Here is a 13,602-nt window from a genome sequence, read left to right on the forward strand (position 1 = left end):
GATTAAAACCAAAGGAAATTATTTGTATTTAAAACATACTCCAGGCTGCGAAAACCACTGATGCCTCCGGACAGGTGGCCGCGGCGCTCGTGCCAAGTTCGGGAACCCCCCCAGCCCCTTTTTCTTCCCATTTTCCCAGCGTTAACAGCTGTGACCTCTCAGACCTCCCCCTGTCCTTCTGCAAATCCTTCTTCCAGGCGGGTCCGGCGGGCAGCGCCAGCCACAGATGTCGGCGAGGGTCCCCTGCTTCTTGGGGAGCTCGGCCGTTCCCCTCCAAAAGCAGGGACGTGCCAGGGGCTGAGCCGGATCCCAGCCCCGTGCAGGGATTTAGGGGCAAGGTGGTTAAACAGGCAGATAAATCTAGATATTAAACAAAAACGGGTTATTTCCAGCAGCTACGGAAAGAATTTCACGGAGAAATTGTCAGGGTGGAGGCATCCAACACCTCTTGCAAGTCCGGCCACTGATTTTTCTCGGTACAGATCATCCGATATGGAAAACACAAATGTTGTACCCCCAAAAAAAACAATGCTATACCCCATTTCCACCTCATGGTGGATGGATACCAAGCGATGCCTTCCCAGTAAGGTTGCGCTGCTTCATGGAGAGCCTTACTGGTCAAACTGGGAGCTGCACGTAGCCCCATGGGGAGCACTGCCCGGGATGCCCACATGGAGCATCCCAGCTGGCAGTTGAGGAGGGTTTACACCTCTCAAATGCCTCCAGATGAAAAAAAATAAGTTAATTTTTCTAGGTATCCACCAATCCTCGCATCCAAACAGCCACATGTGAGAGCCCAGCATCAAAAGGGGACCCAAAAAGCAGGTGGGAAGCGGTCTGGGGTCCTGGGTCCCCTCCACCGCTCTGCTCCTCGCTTCCATATCCTCCAAAACCATTTTAACCCTCACTTCTCACCTCGGGGCTGCAAGAAGTCCCCGTGCAAGGGACTTGCCATTAACGTGGCTGCAGAGAGAGATGCTCCGAAGGTCCCTGCAGCCCGGGGATTTTCCTCACAGCCTTTTCCAGCCCTGCAGCACCAGCTCGGGGGCACGGCAGGGCGTATCCCTCGGCGGTCCCCGATCCACGAGCGGCTTTCCAGCCCCCTTGGGGAGCGCCTTTATTTCTCACCCCAGGACGAAGCAGATGGAGCCATCCTCCGGCCCGAAAACGAGCTCGACGTCTGCTCAGCCTGGGATGAATTAATCAGCCACAAACCAAGCTCGAGCGCCTGCCAAGCAAAGCGACCTCCGTGCCCCCACAAAAAACCCTTCGCCCTCTCCTTTCCCCGGGTCCCGAGGCAGGCGCACGGCACGGGGCAGCCCAGCTGCCAGCAGCATTTGGCCACGGCTCAGAGCAGGAGCTAAGGAGAAGCGAGCGGGGTCAGAGCCGGGGAGCACGGAGCTGCCACTCAGCACAACCCGAAGCTCTCCTGCTTTTTTTTTTTTATAATTATTATTATTTTGTTCCTGTCCCAACTTTCGCGGCGGCGCTCGGCACGGCGAAAACTTCTTGCGCCGAGCGAAGGAGTCGCAGGTTTGCAGCAAAAAACATTCAGGGAAAGGGGGAAAATGGAAAGAAAAAAATAAAAAAAACTGCCCTGCCGTTGCTCATCTCCGAAGAGGGCAGAAATTTCGAAATTAAATCCATCGCTCGTGCAGCTGTCACTGGCAGGTGAAAAAGCAGTGACACTTGAAAATGCCCGGCGCCAGAAAAAAAAATATCCTCCAACTGCTCCGCCGTTAGGTGGGATTTAGCAGCCCGGGAAAAACCGCTTCCAGAGGTTAAGAACTGCTTCGAAATGAGCTGAAAATACCGAGCGTGTGCAATTTTGCAAACTGTATCCCCAAGCAGATTTCATCTTTCCGGGACTTGCTTGCTTGCTGCTGAAGCCCGGGCTAAAAAGGGTGAAAAAGGCTCCTATCGGGTAAGAATTTATTTTATTTCCTTTTTTTTTTTTAAGAGGCACAACTGACGTTAGGGAATTTGGGTGGACGAAAGGAACAGCGATATCAGAAAGCTCACGGCCCCGTGAGATATTTTATCCTGGAGTTTCCAGGGAAAAAAAAAGAGATGCCCCAGGGCGAATGGGGCCAAAAGGGTTTGGAGAGCTGCTCCAGTCCCCGGTGTCACCACCAGGACCTGCTCATGAACCCACAGGCAACACCGTAACACCCATATTTAACATTTTCCCACTATTTTTTGCTTGGTTGGTGTGTAAGGATGTAATGATTTGAGTTTGGAGAGGTTCTTCAGCCCACGTGCTGCGTTTCAAGGAGCTCCCACGTGGACCCCAAGCAAACGAAGAGCAGTGGCAAGCTCCAGCCTCCTGACTGCCACGGGTACCATCGTTTTTAGGGTGCTCAAGAGGAAACCCTTAGGATCCTGCCCTGCAGAGGAAGAACAAACCTTCCCAAAAGCCAACAGAGAGGAAAATGCAGGTGTTCACCCATCCCAGGGTCTCAGCACTTGAAAACGGGCTCCCAAAATCGGCGCCGAGGCTCCACGTGAACCCTTGTGGTTCTCCTGGGCCATACGATCCGGCCCCGATCCGAAACTGCTGACCCGCAGCTCAAAATCCTCCTCTTTTAATCCCCGTAAACCTCCTTGTTCGGGCTATCCTGCTTTTTTTTTTTTCTGAAAGCTGCCTGAAAGCACGGCGAGGCGATGACAAAAGAAGGGGGGAAGAAATCCTGCCTAACGAATCGCCGCTCATCAGCAAATCCTCCGGCAGCCGTGCGCGCGCTCTCTGCCCGTTATAAACCCTAAAGAAAACATTTCACCTTTGCACCCAGACTTTGTGGATGAGCAGGAACCCGTTAAGGAGCAGCACGGCCCCTTGTGAACACGCCTGCAGCGTTACACAACGGAGGCGATGCCCTCTACGGCGCTTCCAGCCCCTGAGGTGTCTTTTTGCTCGGCGAAAAGAGCTGGGAAAGGTTGTGCCATGCCTCCAAGCAAGCAGCCATTGCTCTGGAAGATGGTTTGAAAGCCCTAAAAACCCTGATTGTTTCCATGTGGCTCCCCAGAAGGAGCCCTGCTTGCAGCCTTAGTGAGATTTGGAGCATTTCGCTCTTTTTTAGCTTGGTTTTCCGTTGGGTTCATCCTTTTCTACGTGACTTTTGGGTCAAAATAGCATCACACGTGCAGTGTGGCTTGGGGTTTGTGCAGACCGATGTCCCAGTCACGCCTGTCCCACTCTGGGCACTGGGATTTGGGTGAACACGTGCAGCAGAAGCCCCTTGAGAGGTGGCTGCACCGTCCTGGGAGCCTGTTCTCCTCCTCTCTGCCTCCTTGGAGAGCCAACATCCCCACCACAAACCCACTTCATTTCAGCAAAACCTTTTGCTTTGTGTCACTCGGGATGTCTCGGGCCTTGAGAGCATTTTTGGGGTCAGTTCTATCCACGAGGAGCCTCCAGACCTGCCGTGTGAAGGACCCCAAAGCATCCGGGATGCTTTCTGCATCTCCATCCCTACACCCAGAGAGCAAGAGGAATTCTGGGCTCCGGATCTGTGGCCGCATTTAAGCAGCCAAATAAGAAGCCTGGTAGTCTCGAGGTGCCTTAAACCCACGGAATTTTATGGATTTTAGGGAAAAAAAAAGTTATTTTCAGGACCTGTGCAGGAAACGCAAGGCGCATCCAGGTGCATCCCCTAAATAACGCAGCGCATGGGCTACCAGTTGTACCCCACTAGCTCAGAGAGGGAGGAAAATAAGCAGAAATTCTCCAGTTTTAGGTCAAACAAGTCCCACACCTCCTCTCTGTTCTCAAAATAAACAGCTGCAGATCCAGCATGCGACGAAGCCACAAGATCTCCCCAAAAGACCAGGTCCCGGTTTCGGGATTTGTGATCTGAGCAGGGAAGGATTTGCCCGGCACAGGGCAGATGGAGATCTCCTTTCTGCCTGTACCAGGCTCTGGGAAGATCTGCAAGAGGGGCTGATCCAAGATGAACACAATCCCGAGTAAATAACCCATAATTGCCTCCCCAGGTTGGGAAGTGACACTTTTATTTTTAATCGAATCCATTCCAAACTCCCCTAACTCCATTAAGCAAAATTAAAAAAGGAAAATCCCATTATTCTTAAGCATTTCCATATGCATTTAAAGCTGGTCGTTAACCTCTGAGTCCCGCTTTTATTTTGTTTTCATTAGATTCCTCCGAAGTAGAGCTCGATGACTGCGGCCGGCCCTTCGAGGAGGAGCGCGGCGCCGCCGGCGGGCACCAGCACCAAGAGCTCTGAAACACGGGGAGGGGAAGCAGGGGGAGATGTTTGATCCTATAAGGGCACGGGGTGATCCTACAGGACCTCAGGAGGTTCGTGGAGGTGGAGGACAGGGCATGGGGACACGGAGGATAGAGTATGGGGACATGGAGGACGAGTGGGGACGGTGCCCGGGAGCGGCACGGTGCACGGAGCCGACGTGGGATGCTTGCTTGGGAAATCAGGGCGAGATAATCAGGCCCAGATTCCAGTTCTGGTTAGGGAGAGGGAAATAGAAGTCAAAAAAAAAGAAAAAGAGGCAAAAAAAAAAAGAGATTGAGCTTTATAATGCGTCTTTCTGCAATGGGGGGAGCGGGGAGAGCATGAAAGATTAATCCCGAGCTTTGCTGAGAAGAGGCGACATTGTTTTTTTTAAAGCCTCTAACTAGTCCCCAACAGAAACTGGATTACGTTAGGCCAGATGTCAGGACTTCTCCGAAACAATGCGGGGTTGTGTATCTCATACCATCCTCATTAAAAAGATTAAAAGTACTTCCCATAGAAAAAAAAAAAAACACGTTTTCAGACGGAAAGCCCCGGTTTCCTCCTGCCTGTAACGTCTCCAATCCGGGCAGATGAATTTCACTGTAATGAGATGTCAGTCGGGAGAATGGTTTAACATCCCTTCAAAAAAAAATCTTATCCCTAAACCTCGTAAAACCACGTCGAGATTATTAAAAGAAAATTCACCGCACAGACAAAAACTAAACTAAAATAAAATAAAACAAAATAGAAGCCGCCAATTCGCAGAATCCATGACACGGCCGTTTTTAAATGTGATGGAAAAGGCTTTCCAAGTTATCTGCTTAAACGCAGGCTTTCTGTTTACTTCTCACTTTCATGTCAAATGAATTTGGGGAGAAAAAAATTGACAGGAGCTTTAAGGACATTAGTCACATTTCGACTCCTTTTCAGCTTAACGCAGCGGAAGCCGGGGAGGACCGGAGCGAGACCGCTCGTCTTGATAAAAGGAAATTAACCCCGGTGCCACGGCCTCTGGCCGTCGGGTTATGATGTCCCCGGCCCTTCACGGACCATCCGGGAGCCAAAAAAATCCCATCGGAGCATCCCCTGACGAGGCATCGAGATATAAAAACCTCGGCGCTCCCCCCAGGTCGCTAAAGCGAGGGGATCAAATAGACGGAGCGAGGAGAAAAAGGCAGCCTTTGCTGAGCTCAAGATAAAAACCCCACCGTCGCTGTCTCCTCGCAATATACGGTGCCTTCGATTCGAGCCTCTCCCCCGCAGCACCCAGCAATTAGCAGCGGCAGCCGCCGACGTTAACATTTTTCTCCGGATTTTCTGCCGTGACATCCCGGCCCCGCAGAAATACGGCTTTGCTCTCTCTCCCCATGCATTACGGCCCCGAACGGGGCTCGTAGCAGCTCTCAGCCCCCCTCCAGGCTCGTTAACGTGCCGTGATTTAATGAGCTTTCCTCCTGGCACGCTGAGCCAGCACCGCCGGACCGTCCCGGTGATGCCCAGAGCCTGGCACCGCGCGGGTTTTGGTGAAGAAACCCAAGGAAAACGCTCATCAATTCCCCACCTCCCATCCCCATGTGGCTGGGATGGAGACGTCAAGGTTTGCCCAGCACGAGGGTGTCAAAGGAAAGAGGGGAAGCCCTAAAAGTCATCGATTTATCTGCCAGGCTGCGTCCCGTGCAGCTCTCCAAAAAAATAAAAGCGCGCTGACTTCTCCTGGAGGTGCGTCGGAGCGAGCACCCCAGAGCAGCTCCTGCTGAGCAACACGGAGAAATAATTACGTGTAATTTATTTGCCTCTGGCTTCTCCTGGATGTCTTTGAGACGGTGGGGTTGGGAATGGAGAGAGCAGGATCCAAGGGAAGTTGCCTCTGCCTGTCCCAGCCCCATGCACCTGGCGCGTTTGGTTTTCAGGACAACCTTTATCAAACCCCAAATGGCCGAGATAAAATCCCAAGATTCAAAGACCAAGACCGTGCTTGCCAATGGCTTTCTCCACCCCAAAATATCGTGTTGCTGCTGGTGGATATCCAAAGATCTTGGGGAGGAAAGGAAAGGAAAGGAAAGGAAAGGAAAGGAAAGGAAAGGAAGGAAAGGAAAAGGAAAGGAAAGGAAAGAAAGAAAGGAAAGGAAAGGAAGGAAAGGAAAGGAAAGGAAAGGAAAGGAAAGGAAAGGAAAGGAAAGGAAAGGAAAGGAAGGAAAGGAAAGGAAAGGAAAGGAAAGGAAAGGAAAGGAAAGGAAAGGAAAGGAAAGGAAAGGAAAGAAAGGAAAGGAAAGGAAAGGAAAGGAAAGGAAAGGAAAGGAAAGGAAAGGAAAGGAAAAGGAAAGGAAAGGAAAGGAAAGGAAAGGAAAGGAAAGGAAAGGAAAGGAAAGGAAAGGAAAGGAAAGGAAAGGAAAGAAAGGAAAGGAAGGAAAGGAAAGGAAAGGAAAGAAAGGAAAGGAAAGGAAAGGAAAGGAAAGGAAAGGAAAGGAAAGGAAAGGAAAGAAAGGAAAGGAAAGGAAAGGAAAGGAAAAGGAAAGGAAAGGAAAGGAAAGGAAGAAAGGAAAGGAAAGGTCTCGAGCCAACGAGGCTCCTGTTCCAGCCTGGTCCTTCCACATCGCTCCAGGCCAAGGAACAGAAAGAAAAGAAGAAAACAAAACTAAAATACACAAGCTTATCCTCTGCTGACGAGCCTTTTCTACTGAGCAGGCACTTTCCCTGACAAATTGTTTTATTACCTTGTTCTTTACTTATTTATAACGCTGGAGGGTGAAGTTTGTCCCTCCAGAGGAGCTGCAAAGTTTTCTGAAGGAAATATCTGAGCTTTCCCACCAGCACCAGACAATATTTGCAGACGGGTTACTTTTCTTTTCAACACAGGCATCATTATTTTCAAAGAAAACTGTTCAAAGTGGGTCAGCGCTGAAGTTGCCCGTAACTAGGATCTCCGAACGCGACATCAGCCCATCTGCTCCCCCAAAAAAATGGTCTCAAAGCGGGTTTGTCTCTCCGTAAATGAGTGAGTTGGGGTCTCCTTCTCCTGATCAGTGCTCGTGGGACAGTTCCTGGTGGAGCCCACCACAGAGCACCAGGCACGTTGTCCCCCAAAGGGTTACAGGGACATTTCCCACTGGTATCTTGGGTTGCGTGCTCAAGGATTTTGGCTTTCTCTGGCTGGCAAGAAGACTGTTGCTTCCGTGGAGCAAGTGGATTTGCAAGGGGAGCATCTCCAACAGCCAGGAGCATCCTCCTGCTGTCATCTTCATCCTCCAGCTCCAACCAAAATGCACCGGGGGGCACCGGTTGACACCCTACCTTCTCCTCTAGTAGTTTCCCCAACCCTACAGCACCCTCAAGACCACGAGGCCTCTGTGTATCTCCCACCTGGGCAAAGCGGGCACAGTTTTGGCCCCGTAAGCCACGGAAGATGCCAGGAGCAGCATCTCGTCCAAGGAAGGCACCGTGGAAGGGCTGAAGACGTTTCCAGGACCTGCGAACGCCGCCGTCGTCACTCATCCATCCCTATTCCTCTGTGTTGAGCAGCTCGGCCCCCTCCTGGCCACGGAGAAGATGTCCCTGCACGAATTCCAGGCGATGCCCGACCGCCACGTCAATAAGGAGAAAATGAAATTGAAGGCGAGCAGATCAGAGCCCTCCCGCGCCGCGCTCCTGCAAAGCACGGCGAGATAAGGGGGAGGAGTGAAAAGGAGGATCAATAAATCTTCACCTCATTCACAATGATCTGGAGCTCTTATTAAGTAAATTAATTTAAGTTAATTTAACTCGATCATGACTCCCGATCACAGTGATTTAGTGAGGGGGGAAATTGCATTAGGAAAGGCCACACTCACTAGATAGAAGAACGGAAGAAAATTAGATCCACTTAGCAATGTGAATTAATATGGAAATAGCAGGTGTAAATTTAACCTTATCAAGAGAGCGAAAATTATCTTCATAAATTTGGAGAAATAGCCCCCAAGCCGCTTATAAATCTATTTAAAACAAAAATATTACAAAAAGTGGAGTAAAATTAATTTAAAATATACTCCCGTCTATCGCCTCCAGAAAAGTCAGCGGCGGGGCCACGTCTAAGGCGAGCCAGAGGTAAGGGGAGAAAGCAGCTCATCCCCAGGGGATCCGCAGTGACTCTCCCCACCACTTGGACACATCCATCTTCTCCTTCTCCTGATAATCTGGGGCTTGTTGGCAAGTTGGCACTACCCGAGATGCTCCAGCAAAGTTTTTCTGGCTACGTAGCCAAAAAGAGGAGGGAAATCTCCAAGACCTGGTTCATGAGATGGACAGAAACCCAGTTTGCTACGTGAAATCTATAAAGTATTAAATCAGAAAAGGCCGCCGGCCACGTAAGACCCCCGCCCATCGTTTTTGGAGCCCCAAAAACCTGGGTTTCACAGCAGGAATTGCCCCATAGCCTCAGCCAGAAACGAGTTCAGGAGCAGCGCTCGCGCACGGTGCCACCAGCCCTTTAACGCCGAGCTCCTGGCTTCAGGCCAGAAGGGCATTAAAAGGAAAAAAAAAAAGTTGGCTGCTCGATCCGACACTCACCGAAACGTGAAACGGGAGAGGTGACAAAGCCTGGACTGCAAAACGACCCCGGGGAGATCTGCACGGTCCCTATGGGGACGACATGCGGGCATGCCCCATGCTTCCTCCCCGTCCTGGTTTGACAAAACCATTTTTTTGATAATAGCACAGCAAAGTGGCTGGAAAAGGAGCTCTCATCCCCTTGCTGCTTGTCCAAAGTGATGCTACGAGCACCAGGGAAGAGAAAAATACTCAAAAGTAGAGGAGAAGCATTTGCCATGTGCTTCCCCCCGCCAGGCGGGATGATGGATCGCACGCGCCGAAGGTACTTGGGAGACGGAGCGGGAGATTTATGGCTTCTGGAAAATATAATTGTTTTTAATTTGCTGATGGCGTTTTATCAAGATTTGTCTGAAACAGCCGTAAGATCCAAAGCACGTTATTTAATGAAGTCGAAGATTAATACGGATAAAATTATCCTCCAAGGGGGAGCTCGCGGATGGTCGGGTCCCTCCTCTGCGAAGCGACGGCCTCGCAGTTTTGGGCCAGACCCCAAAACTCCTGCTCCCAGCCCCCTCCCCTCCTACTGCCCCCAACCTAATTATCTCACCCTCATTAAACACATCCACGATGCTGTGAGGTTCACCTCGTAATGGGGCAGAAGAGGAGACCCGATACGATGTCAAGACGACACTCCGCGTGCTGCTGGGTTTTGGAGTCAGGCTCATGAATTAGAGGGTAAAAGTTTGTGTGACGCCACAATACAACACCATGAGACTCTACAGAAAGCCCCCCAAGCTGCAAAACTTCATCTTTCACTGGCTGTGAGTGATTGCAGAACTTAATCAGCACGTCCCAGACACAAATTCCCCTCCCAGAAATCAAATGAGGCGATGCCAGGGCGGGACGAGCCCAGCCTGGCTCACGTTTTCTCTCTCCAGACCCCGGTTGGGGGCACATTCACTGCAGAAAGACCCTAAAGCAGCAGTTTGCCCAGATCCCTTACCGAATGTTTCACAGGCACAGGAATTAGAAAAAAAAAATCCATCTTCTGCCAGCGCCTGCCGGGAGCACAGGGGATGGAGGAGAGCGGTGATTTTACCACGACTGTACCACGAGCAGCTCTTTGCACCAAATTTCCCCTTATCGGACTTAAAGAAAGAAGCAAGATTTGCTCAAAGTGGCTGGTTCAGGGCGAAAAAAACCAGCCACTTCCCAGGCAAACTGAGGCAGAGATGGGAAAGGGCAAGAGTGCAGGAGGAAACAGGAGAAAACAAATCCTCACCTGCACACAAAGCAGCCGGGTGCCGCAATTACCAGCAGCAAACTACGAGCCTCTGAGATTACCACTGCAGTTTTTACCGTAATAAAATTCACAGAACAAAAGCCGTGCTTTAAATAATAATAAATAATAATGTTTTTTAAGGAGTTTCTATTTAGCCCGAAGAAGAAACACAGGAATTACGTTATTTGATGGTCTGGCTTGTCTATCACTGCCTGACAGCGGCGAGCAAGCGAGGAATTTATCTGTCGGTAACAAGCACACGTCTGCGAGCTCGATTCAACACAAATACAAGATGAGGGAGCAGGAAAACAAGGACGTGGTTTGGCTGGGGAAAGGACAACGCAAGGATTTGCCCCCAGGGACCTGAAAACAGGGGTGGCACTTAGAAGCAGGGCAGGAATTGTACCAAAAGAGGCAAAGTAAATGTTCTTGGAGGGGAGTAAGAGGAGATGTCTCGATCCCAGGACTGCCGAAAAGGGACTGGATGTGTAGATGGAAGTAGAAGGTAAAGAAAAAGGAGGAGGAGGTGGTGCAGGTAAGACTGAATGCAGAAAATTTGGGTAAAAGGCGTTAGTCCCAACCAAACCCATGGTTTCCATAGAAGAAGAAGCACTTGGACCAGGAGCTTCCAAACTACAAGCTCCTTGAAAGACCAAGAAAAAATATCAAATCTAATTCTAGATTTTTTTTTAATGGTTTGAAAATAAACACGTCTTTTTTTAAAAAAAAATTCTCCTCTTTTCCTGGAACTTTGCCTCACCATCCTCAGGTTTTTCAAAACCCACCTTCCCTTCTGATAGGAACATTTGTTAAACTCGTTGCCAACTCCACGTAGAGCAAGGGGAAAAATCGGGCAAAGTTAGGCTTTAAAAACAATCCCCGCCATCTTTTGAGTCTCCACAGCAGCCAGCACTCACCAGGAAAGCGGTCAGCCCTTGGAACACGGCGTGAAGACGAAGGAAAGCACCTTTGGAGGAAACCACCCTGATGCCAACCCATGTAGGGTGTGCCAATGGAAGGGGTCAGCCCAACACGTCCTCCAGTTCCTTGGGTCTACCCAAGGCGTGAATAACGGCACGGGCAGAGCAGAGCAGGCTCTTTTTCCCCAAAATATTGCCCCTGACAAGAGCAAACCAGCATTTAAGGAGGAGGAGAAAGAGAACCAGTTCTCCCAGGAGCAGCCACAATCAACCATGCCTCATTAGCAGGACGTGTCTCTCTCCAAACACGCAGTAAGTCTACTTAGGTCTGATATTGAGAGCTGTGTGCATTTCCTCGGCATCCTCACGGCTTATTTAACCACAATGAATTCAAAAAGGGAACGGATCTGAAGGAGCAGGCTGCGGGAAGCCGTTTGCCACCAGCCCGGCTCAGGCTAACGTGATTACTAACACGATTTTACACTTTAAGTCAATAAACGCCGCGTGGAAGCGGCTAAACAAATAGAGAAATTAAGGGATTCGTGCAAATAATGCGCAGCAGTAACGGCACGGAGAGGTTGTGGCTCTCGGGTCCTGCATCCGAGGGGTGGCAGGGTTACCTGGATGTCCCCAGACGCCGGGTCTTCCAGCTGGGGACAGGGCTGCTGAAGGAGGAGGAAGGGAAGCCCACGTTCTTCTTCACTATCCTGTAGCGCGTCTTGATCACCTTGTTGGCCGGGGGGCTCCTCGCGAAGAGCAAGCTGGCACCTAGGGGAAAGCAGAAGGGGAAAAGAGGATGAAATTCGGACGTTCCCATACAAAACCTCGATCCCCAATGCCTCCATTAGGAGATTTCTGCACTGAACCCCCAATTTGAGAACATTTTGCGGGACGATCTATACACCAGTTCATCCCGCTGAACGTTTCACACCATTACCAGTTGTGTGTTTGGTTTTCTCCACATTTTTGGTTTTTTTTGCAGCTTTAAGGAAGGCGTCTAATTGCCTGGTTTTATAACATCCAGCCATAACTGCCCGGCTAATTAAAGCTGACACTACACGCCGAGACTTCAGTCTGCTGGTTTTAGAACTGATTTAAAGGGCTGGCGGTTTTTCTCGGAGATGCTCTCCTTAAAATTATCGAAGGGAAAAGCAGAAGCATTATTTTCCTTGAAAACCTTGTACCCATCCCCACGTATCCCTTGGAGAAGAGCGGGGCTTCCCAGATAACGTGGTCCTCGCTGGGATGTTGAGGTGAAGAACCAAAAAAAAGAAAGGAAAAGGCATTTTGAGGTGGCTCTTGGCCCCCAGAGCAACCTGCAGCTCCCAAGTTTAACACGCAGACTTATATATATATATATATATAATATATTTTATATTTATAATTCTATATTATTTTGACAAAGCACAGGGAATTTTCATACTATGGCCAAGTGTTTTCACATCCACAGCCCAAACACTCAATGTTAACAACCCCAAAATGCCAAGAAGTCAGCAGCGGTGCCTTGAGGAGCTTCTGGTGGCTTGGGTTAAAAATTAAACGAGATGTATTCGATAAAGACTCCACGGGATTAGGAAAGGAGAACGACAAATTCCCTTTTTTATTTGTTTTTGTCCTAAAAGCTCTTCATTTCCCAGGTATTTAGCCATCCTTCATTGAGCCAGCCTCTAAATGTACGGGATTTGGGAGATGCTCACAAGCAAACAAATATCAAATATCTACAAAAAAAAAGGTAAAAAGCTCACGCAGGAGCAACCAGAGGAACTGCAAAAGCCCACAGCTTTAAGGGGGAAGGAAAACGAGAGGAAAGGACAAAATCAAAGTGGCTTTCCACCACTGTTTCTATGCCCTGGGACTTTTTCCGACAAAATTCTTCGGGGCAATGATTGTGCCATGAGTCTTGACAGCCCTTTGCAAGGTTTGAGCACTGATTGTAATTGGGATTGTGTAAAACAACAGCAAAGTTGGATAAATTTGCTTCTGAGAATTGGTTTTGGGGGAAGGGAAGGGAAGGGAAGGGAAGGGAAGGGAAGGGAAGGGAAGGGAAGGGAAGGGAAGGGAAGGGAAGGGAAGGGAAGGGAAGGGAAGGGAAGGGAAGGGAAGGGAAGGGAAGGGAAGGGAAGGGAAGGGAAGGGAAGGGAAGGGAAGGGAAGGGAAGGGAAGGGAAGGGAAGGGAAGGGAAGGGAAGGGAAGGGAAGGGAAGCCACAACCCCGCAGCCTCCCCAAACAGCACCAGCATCTCCTCGCCTCCTCCACCCCAACCTTACAAAATTACGAAGCTGGGACTGTGTCGATTGCATTATTAACTTGTTTTTTTGCCCCTGCTCGGGCCCCCGGTTGCCTCCAATCAGCCCAGAACCCAACCAAGCCCCCGCTGCCATCTCCCCCCTTGCCCGACGCTCGCGGGAGACACGGGGAGGTCTCGAATCGTCGGGGCTCGCAAGCGGCCCCGGGGCCGGCACGCAGAAGGAAGGGCTGGCACCTGCTCTCAACTCGATTCCCCGGCAGTAATTGGATGTTGTATTCATGCCGGAGCTGCTCTTCGGAAGCCGCCTGCCCAGCATTAAGCACCTCGTGAAAGCGGCTCTCCGAAGAGCTCGCTTTTCTATTATTACTTGCTAGCTG

The 13,602-nt window shown here is 50.2% G+C and overlaps 1 protein-coding gene across 1 annotated transcript in view; it reads right to left on the reverse strand.

Moving 5' to 3' along the window:
- The window catches only part of ZC3H3 (zinc finger CCCH-type containing 3), a 121,715-nt gene that overhangs the window by 63,213 nt on the left and 44,900 nt on the right, over positions 1-13,602 (reverse strand). The window contains exon 4 of the mRNA XM_082752270.1: positions 11,598-11,745. Coding sequence (XP_082608396.1) covers positions 11,598-11,745 — 148 coding nt within the window. The remainder of the gene's footprint in view (positions 1-11,597; positions 11,746-13,602) is intronic.

Source organism: Aythya marila (genome assembly GCF_965140915.1).
Source record: "Aythya marila genome assembly, chromosome: 2".
Lineage (NCBI taxonomy): Eukaryota > Metazoa > Chordata > Aves > Anseriformes > Anatidae > Aythya > Aythya marila.